The 17408-nt window shown below is 36.6% G+C and overlaps 1 protein-coding gene across 2 annotated transcripts in view; it reads left to right on the top strand.

Annotated features, from left to right (window-relative positions):
* The first annotated feature begins 304 nt into the window (after positions 1 to 304).
* GBE1 (1,4-alpha-glucan branching enzyme 1) overlaps positions 305 to 17408 on the top strand; it is a 309783-nt gene continuing 292679 nt past the window's right edge. Inside the window, exon 1 of one of the 2 annotated variants that reach the window (XM_079156011.1) lies at positions 305 to 738. In XM_079156011.1, coding sequence (XP_079012137.1) covers positions 605 to 738 — 134 coding nt within the window. In that variant the 5' untranslated portion in view covers positions 305 to 604. The remainder of the gene's footprint in view (positions 739 to 17408) is intronic. The other variant, XM_079156010.1, reaches the window with a different exon arrangement.

Below are 17408 nucleotides of genomic sequence, written 5' to 3'. Positions count from 1 at the left end.
GACCGCCCTGGTAGTAACAGCACTACTTATCTCCACTTGACTCTTCTTCTCCCTGAGAATTTAGCTGATCTGTTCAAAACAAGAAATGTTCAGAAATTAGAGAAGGGGGGGGTCTACCCTCTAAAGAAAACCATCCACACATTATCCACCTGAAGGGGACAGTTGTGCCACTTAAAGAAAAAAAGCCGAGGGCCCGCTTCGGAACTAAGAGCGGGTCCGGGTAAGGGAGGGCACGGCTGAGCCGGCGTGGGACCCGCCTTCTGGGGTGACCTCGGCCCGGCCAGCCGGGGAAGCAACGGGGAGGAAAGGGCATGCCCGCGCGGGCTCCAGGTGCGAGCCGCGTGAGTGGGCGGAGAGCCCCGGCGCCTCCCAGAGGCTCCGGGCGTGCATCCAGAGACCACCCCGGGCCCTGCTCCTCCCCGCAGGCGTGGGGAGAAGGGGCAGCGGCCGCACTCTGCAGCTATAAAGGGCCCTGGGCCGCTACGGCTCGCCAAGGCTCGCCTCCAGCTCCGCCCTCGTAGACTTTCTCTCAGCTTGAGTTCGCGTTCCCGCGCAAGTCCCACTCGATCCTCTCGGGCCTCGGCTACTCGGGCTGCGGCGGAAGATGGCGGCTCCCGCGGCTCCGGCCAAGTGCTCCGAAGCGGCGCTAGCTGCCGCCTTAGCCGACGTGCCCGAACTGGGCCGACTCCTGGAGGTTGACCCGTACCTGAAGCCCTTCGCTGTGGACTTCCAGCGCAGGTAACACCCCACCCACCCAGCAGCCCGCCTTCCAGGAGCAGGCCCTCCCGCCGCCAACGCCACCCTCCCCGCGTGCGCGCGCGCCGCCCCTCCTCGCTCCCGCCGTCGCCGCTCCCCGCCTCTCCCTCCTTCCCTCCCGCCGTCGCCGCTCCCCGCCCCTCCCTCCCGCCGTCGCCGCTCCCCGCCCTTCCCTCTCTCCCTCCTGCGGTCTCGGCCGCCGCTCCCCGCCCCTCCCTCTCTCCCTCCTGCGGTCTCCGCCGCCGCTCCCCGCCCCTCCCTCCGGCTTTCCCCGCCAGTGCCCGCTGGCAGGAAGCTTGGTGGGCGTGGTGTCCTGTAGGCTCTGGTAATTGCGATCCGCGGTTTCCCAAGCCGTGAGCCGCGCCTCTGGTCCTGGGGGTGGACGCTGAAGCTCCGAATGAACTTCTCCCGTCCCCCTGTCCGGTCACGGCCGGCGCCACGGCGGACGTGCTTGGCCTCCAGCCGCCTCTGCCCGGCTGCCGCCAGCTGCCTCACCTTGGTACCCGCCAGCTTGGTCCTGCGAATGAGCGCGCACTGGACCTTCGACTTGTGTAATTGCGCATTTATAACCTTCCAGTTCACTTCCTAGCAAATATTGTGATTTTATCCCCGACGGGATTTTTTTTTTTTTTTTTTTTTTTTTTTTAAGGAAGATACTATTCCCTAGATTTTCTTAATATTCACATTTTAGGGAAGATCACTTTTTAACTCCCTTGAATCAGCATTGATGAGTGAATGTACAGCACATTCGTCCTGCTTGGCACTGCCTCCAAACTTCTAGGGGTCTTTGCAGGATTCTTTAATATAGCTTTATTCATTATGTTGGTTAACCACCAATAAGTGTAATTTAATAATCAGCCTCACTCAAAAGGTATAGTTTTTAAAATTAAAATAGTAGTTACGTTCATTGGGGCAGTAAGGCTATTGTGATTTAGTAGTTTCTGCTCTTTAAGCAGTGCAGCTGCAAGATGAAAGCTTACAACGGAATGTACATAGGTGATTTCGGTCAAAGGAAACATCTAACTAGTTCGCAACATGAAGCAGCACTGACAGTAAAGTGGATTGATTTGGAGTTTTTAACAAGCTCATGACCTAACATTGTCACCATATTACTTGCATTCAGTCTAACAACTCTCCAGTAAGATATTCATGAACAAAAACGCTACTCTAGAGATTGTAAAGAGGTTGAAGTCGTACACATCGCATTCTGGAGTTCCTATATCCTAATGAATAAGCCCTTTTCCAAAGTAGCCTGGTTGGGCTGTTGACCTATCACATGATTATGCCCTTATATAAAGCAAAGGGGTCTTCAGTCTTCAGAAATTGCTTTCAGAATGTGCAGCACAGGCTCTCAAAGAGAGCACATAATCTTTACAGTGGAAGATTGGTTTCACTTTACAAATAGTTAAAAAAAAAAAAAGGCAAAAGAAGATTACAAAACGTAGACTTTGTTTTGTAAAATGTTCCTTAAGACATTTTCCAAGCTGAGTGTATAGCTCAGTGATAGGGAGTTTGCCTGGCATGCCAAAGGCCCTGGTTTTAATCCACAGCATTGGTAGAAAAAACATTTTTTTTTTTTCTAAAAGAAAACTTGTAGAAACATCTTTTCTTTCTGTCCTTCCATTTTTAAACTGTCAGGAGCAAACTTCTTTTGTTAAGTGTTTCTTTCATATACTTTCAACTCATTTGGGATTGAAGTAATTATAATCATTTCTCATGGTTTGTCAAAACTAATGAGGAGGACAAAGTCCAAAATAAATGCGTGTTCTTCGTAAAATAACTGGTTCAATGGGTCCTTATAAACCTCACTCTGTCCTGGATTCTGCTTTTGTCTTAGGTTGAGTAATTGCCATTTTCCAGCACATGTTCCATTTAGGCATATCAAACAGCAATTTGGTATTTTGGTAACTTTTATTGTTGATAATGGAAGAATAAGAAAATTCCTCCTTCATAGTCTGGTCCTTGTATTTATTGCTCTGTTAGAATGTATCCCTTCCAAAATTCAGGGTTGCCATTGTGATGTAAAAATAGGTGGGACATTTATTAAGATGTGATAAGATCATGAGGATTCCTCCATTGTGAGTGGGATTAAGGCTTTAAAAAAAAAAAAGGCTTCCTCTAGCTTTTCATTCTTTTGCTGTGTACTCACATGATTGAAGGATGAAGCAAAGACCAGTACTTCCCAGACAGCAGAATGTAAGGAAATCCCATGAAACCACGCCGGACACAGGAAATCACATAAGGGAATTTATTAAGCAAAGAGTGTTTCCCTGTAGGGTAAGAGAGAAAATGAGAGGAAAAGAGAAAGGAAAAGAAAGGGCGTGTGCTAGAGATTAGAAAACAAGGAGGACAGATAGACGGAAGGGAAAAAGATGGCGGGGAAGCTATAGTAAACAGTTGAATTCTGCCGGGCTAACGGGACCAATATTGGAGAAGGATACTTGCAAGCTGACTGATGAACCAATAGCTAGCTAGGATGTTCACAGATTGACAAGTTGTTGGGAGGTGGGGAAAATGGCTGCACCTGATGGGCAGGAGAGCAGCTTTATACATTACATAGAACCTGCAGATCTCCTGTTTTTCCCAGTCTCCAGAACTGTGAGAAAATAGATTTGTTTTTTAATAAATTATCAAATTCCACGTATTTTGTTGTAGCAGCACAAATAGACTAAAGCATTTGTTGTGTTTCCTCTTCATTTGTAGTAACCCTCTTGGGAAGTGTGTTTTTAACTTAACACAGATATACCACCAATTGACCATGTAGGTGCAACGTAGCTTACTAAGGAGCAAAGGAAATTTGAGGTACAAACAACAGTATATAAGAATGGTGAGGGGGTAGGAGATTTCTTCTCATTGATGGACAATTATCCTTGTCCAGCCAACATTTATTCATTTGAAATTGTGTTGCGTCTGTTTGTTGTTCTTTTCACCTTCTGTATGTTAAGAATTCTGAAATGTGGAGGATTAGTGAGTTACTCTGCTATAAAGTGAAAATTACTACATTAGTGCTGTGACCATCTCCATTATTGTCTCATGGATTGCCTTCATAATATGACATTTCCAGTTGGTTCTTTTGCTTGTATGTTTTAACCTGCTGTTTACACTGCAGTTTTTTGTTGTGGTCATAATTTCAAAATCCTAATGCTTTAAAGCAACAACGTTTTATTTTTTTTTTGTAGTTTAGATTTTATTTGTTACTTAAAGGTATTTAGGGAGCCCAAGGAGAAACAGTGCCTGCTCCTTAGGTATATAAGACAAGGGGGGGTCTATGAAAATTAATATTCTCATTAGGTGATGTTAAAAGTATACCAGACATGAAATGCAAATTAGACTGTAGTGGATGACATAGTAGAATAATTGAACAAACTGTTGTAGTAGAGGGCAGGAGAGAGAGATTCACAATTCTTTTGAGTTGATATGGGAAAATGAAACATAAGAGTGGGATTTGTGGAATAAATATATTTTCACAATGGCTATTACAGGGGAGGCATTCTACAGATAAAAAAGCAATATGAAAAAAGTTGCTTTTAAATAACATACCCCAAATCTATTTATTATTTTTAAATTTTTTTTTTATTATTGTAAACAAATGGGGTACAACTTGTTTCTCTGGTTGTACATGAAGTAGAGGCATACCATTTGTGTAATCATACATGTACATAGGGCAATGCTGTTTGATTTATTCTGTTATTTTTTCCTACCCACCCGTCCTACCCCTCTTTTCCCTCTATACAGCCCCTCCTTCCTCCATTCTTGCCTCCCTCCCACCCCCCCCATTATGTATCATCATCCGCTTATCAGCGAGATCATTCGCCCTTTGGTTTTTTGAGAATGTCTTATCTCACCATGATATTCTCCAATTTCATCCATTTGCCTGCAAATGCCATAATTTTATTATTCTTTTGGCTGAGTAATGTTCTGTTGTATATATACCACAGTTTCTTTATCCATTCATCAATAGAAGGGCATCTAGGTTGGTTCCACAATCTGACTATTGTGAATTGAGCAGCTATGAAAATTGATGTGACTATATCACTGTAGTATGCTGATTTTAAGTCCTTTGGATATAGGCCTAGGAGTGGAATAGCTGGGTCAAATGGTGGTTCCATTCCACGTTTTCTAAGGAATCTGCACACTGCTTTCCAGAGTGACTGCACTAATTTGCAACCCCACCAGCAATGTATGAGTGTACCTTTTTCCCCACATCCTCTCCAACACCTATTGTTGCTTGTATTCTTGATAACCACCATTCTAATTGGGTGAGATGGAATCTTAGGGTAGTTTTGATTTACATTTCTCTTATTACTAGAGATGTTGAACATTTTTTCATATATCTGTTGATTGCTTGTATATCTTCTTCTGTGAAGTATCTGTTCATTTCCTTAGCCCATTTGTTATTCGGTTATTTGTTGATACTCTAGCCAGAGCAATTAGGCAGACCAAAGAGATTAAAGGGATACGAATAGGAAAAGAAGAACTCAAACTATCCCTATTTGCTGATGACGGTGATTATATATTTAGAGGAACCTGGAAATTCCACCAGGAAACTTTTAGATCTCATAAGTGAATTCAGTAAAGTAGCAGGATATAAGATCCATGCTCATAAATCTAATGCATTTTTACACATAAGTGATGAATCCTCAGAAAGAGAAGTTAGGAAAACTACCCCATTCACAATAGCCTAAAAAAAAAAAAAAATACTTGGGAATTAATCTAACAAAAGAGGTGAAAGACATCTACAATGAGAACTATACAACACTAAAGAAAGAAATTAAAGAAAACCTTAGAAGATGGAAAGATCTCCCATGTTCTTAGGTAGGCAGAATTAACATTGTCAAAATGGCCATACTACCTAAAGTGCTATACAGATTCAGTGCAATTCCAATTAAAATCCCAATGATGTACCTCACAGAAATAGAGCAGGCAATCATGAAATTCATCTGGAAGAATAAGAAACCCAGAATAGCTAAAGCAATCCTTAGCAGGAAGAGTGTAGCAGGGGGTATCGCAATACCAGAACTATGCTACAAAGCAATAGTAACAAAAACAGCATGGTATTGGTACCAAAATAGAAAGGTAGATCAATGGTACAGAATAGAGGACACAGACACAAACCCAAATAAATACAATTTTCTCATACTAGACAAAGGGGCCAAGAACATGCAATGGAGAAAAGATAGCCTCTTCAACAAATGGTGCTGGGAAAACTGGAAAACTATATGCAGCAGAATGAAACTAAACCCCCTATCACCCTGCAGAAAACTCAACTCAAAATGGATCAAGGACCTTGGAATCAGATAAGAGATCCTGCATCTTATAGAAGAAAAAGTAGGTCCAAATCTTCAACTTGTTGGCTTAGGATCAGACTTCCTTAACAGGACTCCCATAGCACAAGAAATAAAAGCAAGAATCAACAACTGGGATAGATTCAAACTAAAAGCTTTTTCTCAGTGAAGGAAACTATCAGCAATGTGAAGAGAGAGCCTACAGAGTGGGAGAAAATCTTTGCCACTCATACTTCAGATAGAGCACTAATTTCCAGAATATATAAAGAACTCAAAAAACTTTACACCAAGCAACAACATTTAATTGTCCCCATATTACATACCATCATGAGTTAGCCAGAGGGGTCTTCTCACAGTAGACAAGGACCTAGGCTTATGAAGGGTTTGTTTTGAAACATCCTTTTACAACGAGTAGTGGCAGGAATAGAGAATATGTTGAACTATGCATTTTTTTTTTTCTTACAGCTTTTGCCTAACAGTGAACCCTTTCTGTTGATATATTACATTGGTTGATGCAGGTCAGCTTGCCATGTAGTGGAAGAGAGGACTGATGTATGAGAACCCTGATAAGAACAATATGATTGCAATAATGCTAATCTGTATGCTTTGTTTAAAATTTATATAGTACTTTCACACATGTTATGATATTTAATACTCAACTAAACCTCAAGGTAGTTAGGATAGGCATTTTTTTCACAGTTGAAGAAAATGACTTTGACCAAGTGCCTGGCATGAGTTCACATGGCTTGTAAGTGCTTCAGCTGGAATTAATCTTTACTAAAACCTTCCTCAACAAGTTCACAAATTCTTTATAGTTTAATGGATACCTCTCTGTTTCTCTTTAGCAGTGTACATTGTGGAACACTTATTAGGTCTTGAAGCCAGGGTCTTGCTTTTCTTCTGTTATCTTTGGGGTTTCTCCTCAGCTTCTTTCAGACCATTTAGTGTGAGATATTCAGGGTTCTTCCCTAGGTCTTTTGAGTATTTGTGCTTAATATATTTTCTGTAGACATTTTTACCATCCTGTGGGTTCCACCACCCAAGGATACCCTCCATCTGTCTTTGTCTCAGATCTTTTCTCCTAACCTCATAAATACTTATAAACACCTTTTTTCAATGTCCTGTTAAGTACAAAACTCAGTATATACAAAATTGAACTTAAGGTTTTTCATCCCAAACATGTTTGTCTTTTTGTACCCTCTGTCAGTGCGTGGTATCCTCAATTACCAACAGATCAAGCCTGAACATGAAGACATATTCTTAATTACTCCTCTCTCTCCATCTGAGACTACTCTGTTGTCACTCCTCTTTCAAGTATATATTGTTCTGCATTCCTACTATTATCTTGTTCCAAGCAGCTAGCATATCTAGCCTGATTTACAGAAACAGCCTCTTTGCTATTACTTCATTTTCAGATCTTTACTGTGCCCTACTCACTCCACCCATCTTTATTCAAAAACAGTAATTAGAATGAACTTGGAAATAGATAAATCTGATCTGATGCTCTTTTGCTTAAATCCTTTCAGTTCATTTCTCTTTTGGTTCAGTACTTACTCCTCCTCATGGTTTCCAAGGGTCCATTATCTAGTCCCTGTTGATCTTTTCAGCTTCATCTTTGCATCTTCCCTCTTATTCTATACCATCTAACCAGAGGTGAGCTGGGGGCCATACTGTAAGGTACACTAAAATATCACCGAAATAAATCAGAAACATGGTATCCATTTTCTGTGTGTAATCCTTTATCCATGAATATTGCCAATTTTAATTTCTTATGTATATACACAAGAAGTTGAGAGAGGTCTAGAAAAAAAATCACTGAATAAAAGTCAAGACAGGATAAGAATTAGAGAAAATTTCTCGTCTTTATCAAAACAGTGTCTGTATTTAATCTTGGGAGTGAATTAATAAATGAACCTTTTCCTGTATTTGATTTTTTAAAATATAAATTTGCCCTATAAAATACATCTTTAATGAATGTGTGAAAAGTATCAGGTTGAAGGTGTGCAACATATTGTGCTTTTCTGGATGCCACAAATTTATTTGTGCCTTGATTCTAGATAGTCTTGCTTTTGTACATGCTGTGATTTCTGCTTGATGCATTTATTGCTTCTATCCCATGCTAAGTTCCGATACATGCTTCTGGGAGATATATTGTATGTCTTCCCTGACTTTTCTATAATGCATTGTATGCCTTCCTGACTTCTCCCCATCTTTAATGTTTAAAATGGGGAAAGAGGTTTTATGAGCTCAAATGTGTTAAGTGTTATAGTGAGGATATGTATTTAGAAATAAGAATAATTTTTACATAGGTATTTAATTAGAATTGGAAAGTAATTTGGATTTGGTGTGTCAACAGTCATATCAGCAATTGGTTCTCACTGCATGGAAGTTTTAAATGGAAGCTGAGTGGTACACTTTTTTCTTAGCACCAGGCTAGGTTGTAGGCTCTGAAAGTGGTTAAATGTCAGTGATTTCAGAAGTCAGGGAAGAATCTGAAGATTATGAGATGTATGTGACTTGCTCTTCTGTACTGTAGATTCTTTGCCCTTTGCAGCTGAATTCTGTACTAATTCCAGAGTCACTCCTGGATTCTCTGCAGCAGTGGTTAAAAGGCTGGACCTCTTCTCATTTTCAGAGTGCCTTAAAATGACTTTATGAAACATTTTGGTCTAGTTTTGGCTCTGGGGCCTTCTGTGCCACCTGTGGAGAATCAACTCTTTATGTGTTAACTTCTTAGAGAACTCTTTTCATCTCTCACCATGCTGGGCCTTAGTCAGTCAGTGAGATGATAATATAGTCCCTGTGAAATGTACTGTAGTTTTAGACTGATAAGTATACCATGCTGTTGTTATTTGGAAGCATGCAATACGCCTCAGTTATGCATTTACAGGGATTAAAGGAAAGCATGAAAGTGTGTTCTTCTGAAGGAATTGCTGCTACCACATACTTTTATTCTAAAGTCAGCTTTTTTTTTTTAAAGAATAGATTTTCTTCTTGTGGTGATGTCTGCTCATCAATATACGTTCATCACTGTTTTTAATCCAGGGTTTTTTGTGTTTACTATCAAAAAAGAGCCCATTCAATTTCGTGTTTAGGGTAACAGGAATGCAGTACCATGACAAAAGGAGAACTCCACATTAAACTCATTTTATTGTGTAACTTACATTTGTTGATTTATTATATGATTTCATTTCAGAGTATTTAATATTGTTTATGGTAACCAACCTGTAAAACTTATTTTTTATGTTTAAATGATTAGAATAACTTAGGCTCTAAGTTTAGTTTCATCACATATGATGAAAAATATATTGCTGAGTGATTGTATTACAAAGTATAACAGCAAGACAAGGCTTGAATTTTAGCTCTCATAACTCAAACAGCTTTGAAATGAAGAGCAAATTAATCAACCTCTGTGAACTTCAGTTTTTTCCTTGGTAAAAGATGGATAGAACTTTATAGGGTATCTTGAACATTATAACTACATGTAAAGATATTCAGTAAATAATAATTTGATGATGGTATTATGGGTTAGCTTTCCAGTTTGAATCTTTACAAGAATTTACTTTTCAGAAGATTTTTATTATTTTATTTAATTCTGTATACTGAAATCAAACATCGCTAAATGCTATGACTACAAATCCCTGCAACTCTTTGTTTTGTTTGTTAACTATGTCCTTACTTCAGGGGGTTCCTTCTTTTTCTTGTATAAGTGATTGTGTGAATGAGTTGAGGCAGGTGGTAATTTTAATCATAATCTAATAGAGAAGGAAAAGAATATGTTTAAACTTTGATCCTTAATTTGGAGTGGAAATGATAAGGCAATTGCCAGTTTACTATAAGCTGAAGGCAAGATGAGTCCTGGGATATAATGAGCACAAAGCTCCTTTTATTGAGAGAGGTAAATGCTAGCCTGCAGAAATTCAAAATCACTTTCTCTTGATCTTCCTTTTTTGTCTTTTCTTTCATCTGACTGCTAAGTGTTCATATTCTTGAGCATCAAACAGCTGCAGGGATTTTCTTCCTCCTGAACTCTGGATGGTTAGAGGAATGGTCATACTGAGTTTACTAATAGCAGGAATAACTTTGAAAATAAAACTTAATGTGGAAGAAGAAAAATATATAAGATCAACTTAAAAGTTTTAACATGAACGAATTATTTCAGTACAGTGTGAACTTGTGACATATGACATTAATAAGAAAAAATGAAGTCAGTCTTTTCCTCTTTTGATGGTTTATGATTTATTTTCAGTGGATTTGATTTTTGCCATAAGAAGCATAGACCAAAGTATTGAAATATATTATTTTAGTAGATCTATTGAACAATCAAGTAAAATGAGATGCAATCTTTGGATAGTTCTACAATCCAAAATATACTACTTGGAATCCAAATCTGTAAGTGTAATACTTGCATAGGTAAATTTGAAGTTTTCCGAATATTCAACTAATATGAATTAGCAGTTTGTTTTATCAATCATATCATGTCACTTTTATACCTAATTTATTTTGTAAATAATAAGCTCCTAGCCACAGGTTATATTTAGTTATGTATAGATGCATAATATCCATATACATGCTGTTACAAAACATGATAACATCAGTTTTGCATTTGTGTTCCAACATACTCTCAACAAACTGAGTTGTAAAAAGAAACGTTTGTATTGTTCACTTTTTAAATAAAGTAAGGCGAGTGGTTTGGGCTATAGCATGGATCCATCATTCTTCATCCTTATGCTCTATTACCCTTAGCATGCAGTCTCTAATCTAAAGACAAGATGATAACTGAATACATCTTAGCACCATATCCACGTTTTAGCAGGAACATTTGCTAATTTACTAGACTGTGCCAAACATGTTAGCTTTCTCATAAATGGAATCTAGTTCTTTCTGATTACAGATTATTAATCATATGTGTCGTGTGGTCATCCTTACCTGAAATGAGCCTGGATAATCTTGGCTCACCCACAACTTCCTAAGAATATGTCCTTTTGTCTCCTTTGTCACTGCTGTGCCGGGCTCTTTGTCTTGCTTCAAAGAGAAGGCTATGTTTGTCTAAAGATGAAAAGTTCCAGCGAGACCATGTAATAGACCTTCCATATCACATGTATGTTCAGATTTTTCTGAATAAAGTCCAGGCATTCCTACTTTTTCAGAGAGAAGTCCACAGCCACATTACTTAATACCATAACCCCTAAGTCATCGCTTTCACTTTGCTAGATCTGTTTTTCCAGATTCCTTTCTTGGGGGAAGCACAGAGGCTTTTGGCTATACTGTTCCAAAATGAGCTGATCTGATCTCTGGTTTCTTATCACCATGTCTTGGGGAGCTCCATTATCATCATCATCTTTTTTTTTTTTTAATTTCATAGATAGTCTGAACTTAATATTTTGACAACAAATCAACTTGTTAATTTCCAATAATTTTTCCATGTATCCTGTACTCATGAAAAAATGCCCAGCATTATCTTTAAGTTGTTTGGAGAAAAGAATCTTTGTGGGACAAGAAAGAAAAAGAGAACTAAACTAGAGATATAAATTAATGTACACTTAGTCTTTAAGACATAAACTTTGTTTTGTTATCTAACTGCATGCAAACTTCTGAGATTTTAAAATTATACTTTTTGATGATTTCTCTTTAAAGCTTAAGATGTATGCATAGATGGAGTTAGAAATATCATTCTTGGTCTGGGGTTGTGCCTCAGCGGTAGAACACTTGCCTAGCGTATGTGAGACAATGAATTCTAACCTCAGCACCAAATAAAACTAAATAAATGAATGAATAAAAAAGTTATGAAAATCACAAAAAAAGAACTATCATTCTTTAGAATATGCCCACCACAAACTTTTCATACAAATACAGGATTATCATTATAGGCAAATTGGGTTGTATTTTTGACAGTAGGACTCAGGGCAATTTGTGGAAGAATGTCATTCATTTTTGATGTCAGAAGATTAATGATGTGTCTGGAAACATGTTAGTCTTTTTTTCCTAAGAGGTTATGGGTCTCATATCCAGTATCATTCTGTATTATTATTTAGAGATAATGGGTAATGTCTGAGTTACTATTGCTTTTTAATTGTTTTGTAATTCTTCTATGAGGAGGACTGGTTATTATTCCAGGGTTCTGTTGTTTCACAAACGAGTTAAAGGTGTGATTTCATTTTTTCTTTTTCAGCTCTCATTTTTCTATATTAAAAACTCTTGGTAGTTTTGTTTGCATATTTGTTTTTGGATGTTTAAGTTGTGCTTACGAGTGATAGGTGAGTAGTGCTACTAGCAAGCCTCTTTTTGCTTCACTTCAACATGACTCTTATTCTATCTATGCACTATTAAGCACAGGTCTACCCACAAGTATAACACATAAGCAGAAATACATGCACAGAAATAAAAGTGTATCAAAATCGAGGATTGGTTGTAGCAGGTTTAAAGTGCCTTTCAAGTCAGAGGTCATTTAAAAAATATAGTGGAGATTGTTTAGAGAATTGCAAATTGTGTTTAAAAACATTATCATTTTGAAATAATTGTAGAATCACAGGGAGTTGCAAAGAGTACAAAGAAGGCTCCTGTACCCTTCCTCAAGCTTGCCCCTGTTGTAATACCTTGCATAACTGTTGTGTGGCATCAAAATCAGGAAATTGACATTGGTACAGTTACAGACCTCATTCAGATGTCTTCCGTTTTTTCCTGTACGTATTTGTGTGTCAACACTTCTTTATAGTTTTATCACATGTGTATATTAATGTAACTGTCACCACTATTCATACTACCACTCTACCCAGTCCTTAACTTTGATAACTGCTGACTTGGTTTCCATCTCTATAATGTTTTCATCTTGTAGGTATTATGTACATTAAATCATATATAAGCTTTTGAGATTGACTTTGTTCTCCCGTTCAGCATAATGTCCTTGAGGTCTCTCCAAGTTATACATAACAGTAGTATGTTCCTTTTTGTCACTGAGTACTATTCTCTTCTTGGATGTACCCTAGTTTGTTTATTCATTTACCTGTTAAAGGAGATTTGAATTGCTTCTAGTTTTTGGCTATTAGGACTATTGCTGTAAAGCTTAAATATGAATATTTATGTACAGCAAATCTTCTCTGAAATACATTCCCAGAAAATGATGGCCAGGTTATGTGGCAACTGTATGTTTAGTTTTATTAGAAATTGTAAGCTATTTTCTATAGCATCCGTATAATTTTTTATACTGCAAGCAATATATGAGGGACCCAGTTTATCTGCATCCCTGCCAGTACTTCCTGTCATCACTGTTTTTTCATTTTAGTTGGTCTAATAGGTGTGTAGTGATATGTCATTATGGTTTTAATATGCATTTTTCTTATAACATTTTGAAAGTTGTTTAACATGTTTTTTGTCATCTGTATACCCTTTTTGTGAAATGTCTGTGTTTTTAACCCATTTTCTACTGGATTGATTTCTCTTTTCTTAACCTTTGAGTTTTGAGAGTTCTTTATATATTCTAAGTATAAGTCCTTGGTCAGATGTGTGGTTTGCACATATTTACTCCTAGACTGTAGCTTGTCTTTTTCACCTTCTAAACAAGTTCTTTCAGGGAGCAAATGTTTTTAATTTCATTGAAGTCCAACTTTTCGAGTTCTTTTGTTCTTATGTATTTTTTGCCATATCTCAGAGCCCTTTGCCTGGTTCTAGGATTGCAAGATTTCTTTTCCTAATGTTTTCTTCTGAAAATTTTTTTTTTGTTTTATATTGTGATTCATTTTGACTTAATTTTTATATAAGGTTTGAGATTTCAGTTAAGGTTTATTTTACCGTGTATGTGTATGATTCTGTATTATAAACTGAAAAACTTTTATTGGGAGGCCACCTAAAAAAAAAAAAAAAAACACAATAGTCTTTAGTGTCTCATTGATATATATAAAAATGATAATTTTTAAGTGTAATATCGATTTTTGAAAGCTTAGGAATGAAATAATCTGTTGGTTTTGTTATTTATAATGTCTTATTTTAACTTTTGTTTATTAAGGGAGCTGTAAAACTTTAAGAAGTGGGGGAAAATTTGTGAAATACATAATAATTTGATCTCAGGTAGATACCTCTTGTCTTTTTCTTTACAGCTTTAGATTTTCCTATTTTTTCTATCATAACCTAATATTGCTTTATTGATTTTTATTCCAAACAATTCTTAATATGAATTTGTATAGATTTCAGGTTATAGTTGTAATATGAATTTTTAAAAAATTATGTCATATACTCAATGCTTTCGTTTGACACTGAGATATTCTTCTGTTCTATATTATAAAAATTAATTTTTTTCAAAATGCAAGTTTTATTCACTTTAAGACAAGTGAATCTTCTAAAATTTGTGTGATTCGTTCATTTGTAGCAATGGACTTGTTAAATTTTAACTAAGGTAATGTCAGTATTTTCCCAAATTAGTTTCTTTTTAGGTAACTGAAATTAGACTTTGGTTTATTTCAATCTTAATATTTACTTTGATGTTTATCAGGTTCACTGTGCTATACATACATTAGAAATTAGAGCATGTTGATTTTCAAATAGAACTTTGTCAGACATTGAAATATAAAAGTTGTGACTACATTTATTTGACACAATCTGGAAAACTTACAAATAAAATAGGTAAGCATATATCTACCTTTAGATAGGAAAACTGGAGCTTTTGCGGATATCTACAATTGTAGCTCACTCTGATGAATATGAGGCACTCAACATCAAAAAGTGATTTCTACCAACTCTACAGAAAATGAATTATGATAAACATCACCACCATCACAATAATTTGTTATAATTTATATATGCATCAATGTTGTATGCATTGGAATCTGAGATTCTGCATTGATCAGAAGACTTCCAGAAGATGCCATTTGATAGAAGATATTTTTGAGTAGCAAGGCATGGATGGCATTGTCTCAGACCTAAGTCCAAAACTTAACTGCTCAATTCACAATAGCTGAGCTATGAAACCAGTGTAGGTACCCTTCAATAGATGGATAAAGAAAATGTGGTATATATACACAATGGAATATTACTCAGCCATAAAAAGAATGACTTTATGACTTTTGCTGGTAAATGGATGGATCTAGATACTATTATGGTTAGCAAGATAAACCAATCCCCCAAAACCAAAGATTGAATGTTCTGTCTGATATGTGGATGCTAACACACAACAAGGGGCATAGGAAGGGAAGAATAGAAGTTCATTAAATTAGATGAAGGAGAATGAAGGGAAGGGACAGGGGATAGGAATAGGAAAGTGTGAAATGAATCTTACATGACTTTTCCTATGTATATTTGTGAATATAACACAGTGAATCTCTACATCATGTACAACCACAAGACTGGGATCCTAATTATAATAAGATATACTCCATGCTTGTACACATGTGTTGAAATATACTCTACTGTCATGTATAACTAAAAAGAAGAAATAAAAAAAATCTTGAGTTAATGAAGAGCTAAATAGTTTCCTGTATTTAAAGCTTAAGTATATATTCCAATTTCTGAAAATAATCCATATATACTAATGTAATTAACCAAGTCATTTAATTTTTTGATGGTCACTATATGTTTTATAACTCTTACTGTAAGTAAAATGGGTTGGTTTTATTAGTAATATCAGAGTTGCCTTTTATCAAATCTGCACTATAACTTCAAATGAGTCTTGAGACTAAAATATAGAAGGTGATTACACAGAGAAAATTATTCCCCACAATGAATGCTCCAGGGTATGTATAGGCATGTGAGTCACAGATTGTTTCATAATTTATTTTCAACATCCTCTTTGTAATGGGTATTTTTTTATGTGATAGCAGAACAAACATATGTAAGATAGCCTTCCTACCTTACTAGAGTTCAAATGGACATGTAAATATGGTTACAGTAGATATTTTTGGAGAGTTCAGTGTAGTACTGCTGAAAGCATCCTCCATAGTATTGAGGAAAGGGAGAATATACCACAAAGAAGTTTATTTGAATTGCTTTAAATTTCTTAGAATTAGTTCTGTAAACTCAGGAAAACTAAGAATGTGGACAGTCTATGAGCTTTTTTGAACAAAGAATGTACTAGCTAAGACATTAATCTTAATTAAAGCAGTTAATGAAGATACAATGTGACCTTATACACAGGTTTTTTAACAGCTAAAATTTCCTTGCAAAATGGTTCTTTTGCAAAATACGCTTGTGTAAGAATGCTACATTGTGTAAGAATTGAATCCTGTAAAATAGTTTGTAAATCATAGCTGAAAGCACATCAGCCTATTTATTTTATAACAGGCCTGTTTTGGACAGGATAGTGGAATTATTTTTAGAAGAAATGAGGTAATTCCTATGTAAGTAAAAGGGCCCCGTTCTTGAGTGAGTCAGGGGCATTTTATAATGAGTATAACTTGACTAGGAGGTATTCCAGAAAGGAAAATGAGTGCTGTATGCCTTCACCTGATCCTACCTTATGTATTTTGCCTAGGTCTGCATTATAGGTAAAAATATAATATTAACCACATATGTAATTTAAAAGTTTCTAATAGTCATGTTAAAAAAAGTGAAAAGAAATAGATGAAATGATTTTAATGGTATATATTATTGAACCCATTGTATTCAAAATATTTCAACATGTAATTTATAATTCTGATCAGGTATTTTACTTATTTTTAGTATTAGGTCTTTGAAATCTGATATGTATTTTACATTTACAGCACATTTGAGACTAGCCATGCTCCAGGTACTCGATAACAATGTGTAGCTAGTGACTACCATATTATACAGATAGGTTTCAATGATGTATTTGAAAGAGGGACACAACTCCTACAAAGAGATTGAAGGGGAAGATAAAGGAGGGAGAAAGCTTTAGTCATCTGTGTCCATATTAGAAGTAATTAAGATGGATAGAGATTCCAAGTTGAAGAAAGTGACTGTACAGCTATTGACTGGTAGATTTTCTTTTTTTTTTTTTTTAATACTTAAAGAGAAATAAATGAATGGTATCTTAAGTGTAAACAGGGAGGCAGTTTATGTACAAATTGAATGAGGTCAATTAGGTAGCCATGTTTTCCCTAAGTTATTTGGCATGACTAGTTCACAGTGCTCTTTTCATTTAGATGATTCTTACTCATGTCAGATTTTCTCCATGTTAAATGCATTATATAGGTCCAATAAGGCAACAATACAAATAACATGAAATAAAACATGGGCCAGACAAAGTAAATCTGATAAAGATTTACTTCTTGAAAAAGTGATTGAGATCAGGTGACTGCTCTTGGCCTTAATAGCCCTAGACCTTTCTGGATGTGCCAACTTCACTTGGACCCAGCCCAAATAACAGCTGTTCCTAACTTTGTTGTTCCAAGAATCTTGCTTATGTGCAGTGACTCATTA

The sequence above is a fragment of the Sciurus vulgaris genome (assembly GCF_902686455.1).
Source record: "Sciurus vulgaris genome assembly, chromosome: 10".
Taxonomy (NCBI): domain Eukaryota; kingdom Metazoa; phylum Chordata; class Mammalia; order Rodentia; family Sciuridae; genus Sciurus; species Sciurus vulgaris.
This window is presented reverse-complemented; position numbering and strand designations above follow the sequence as displayed.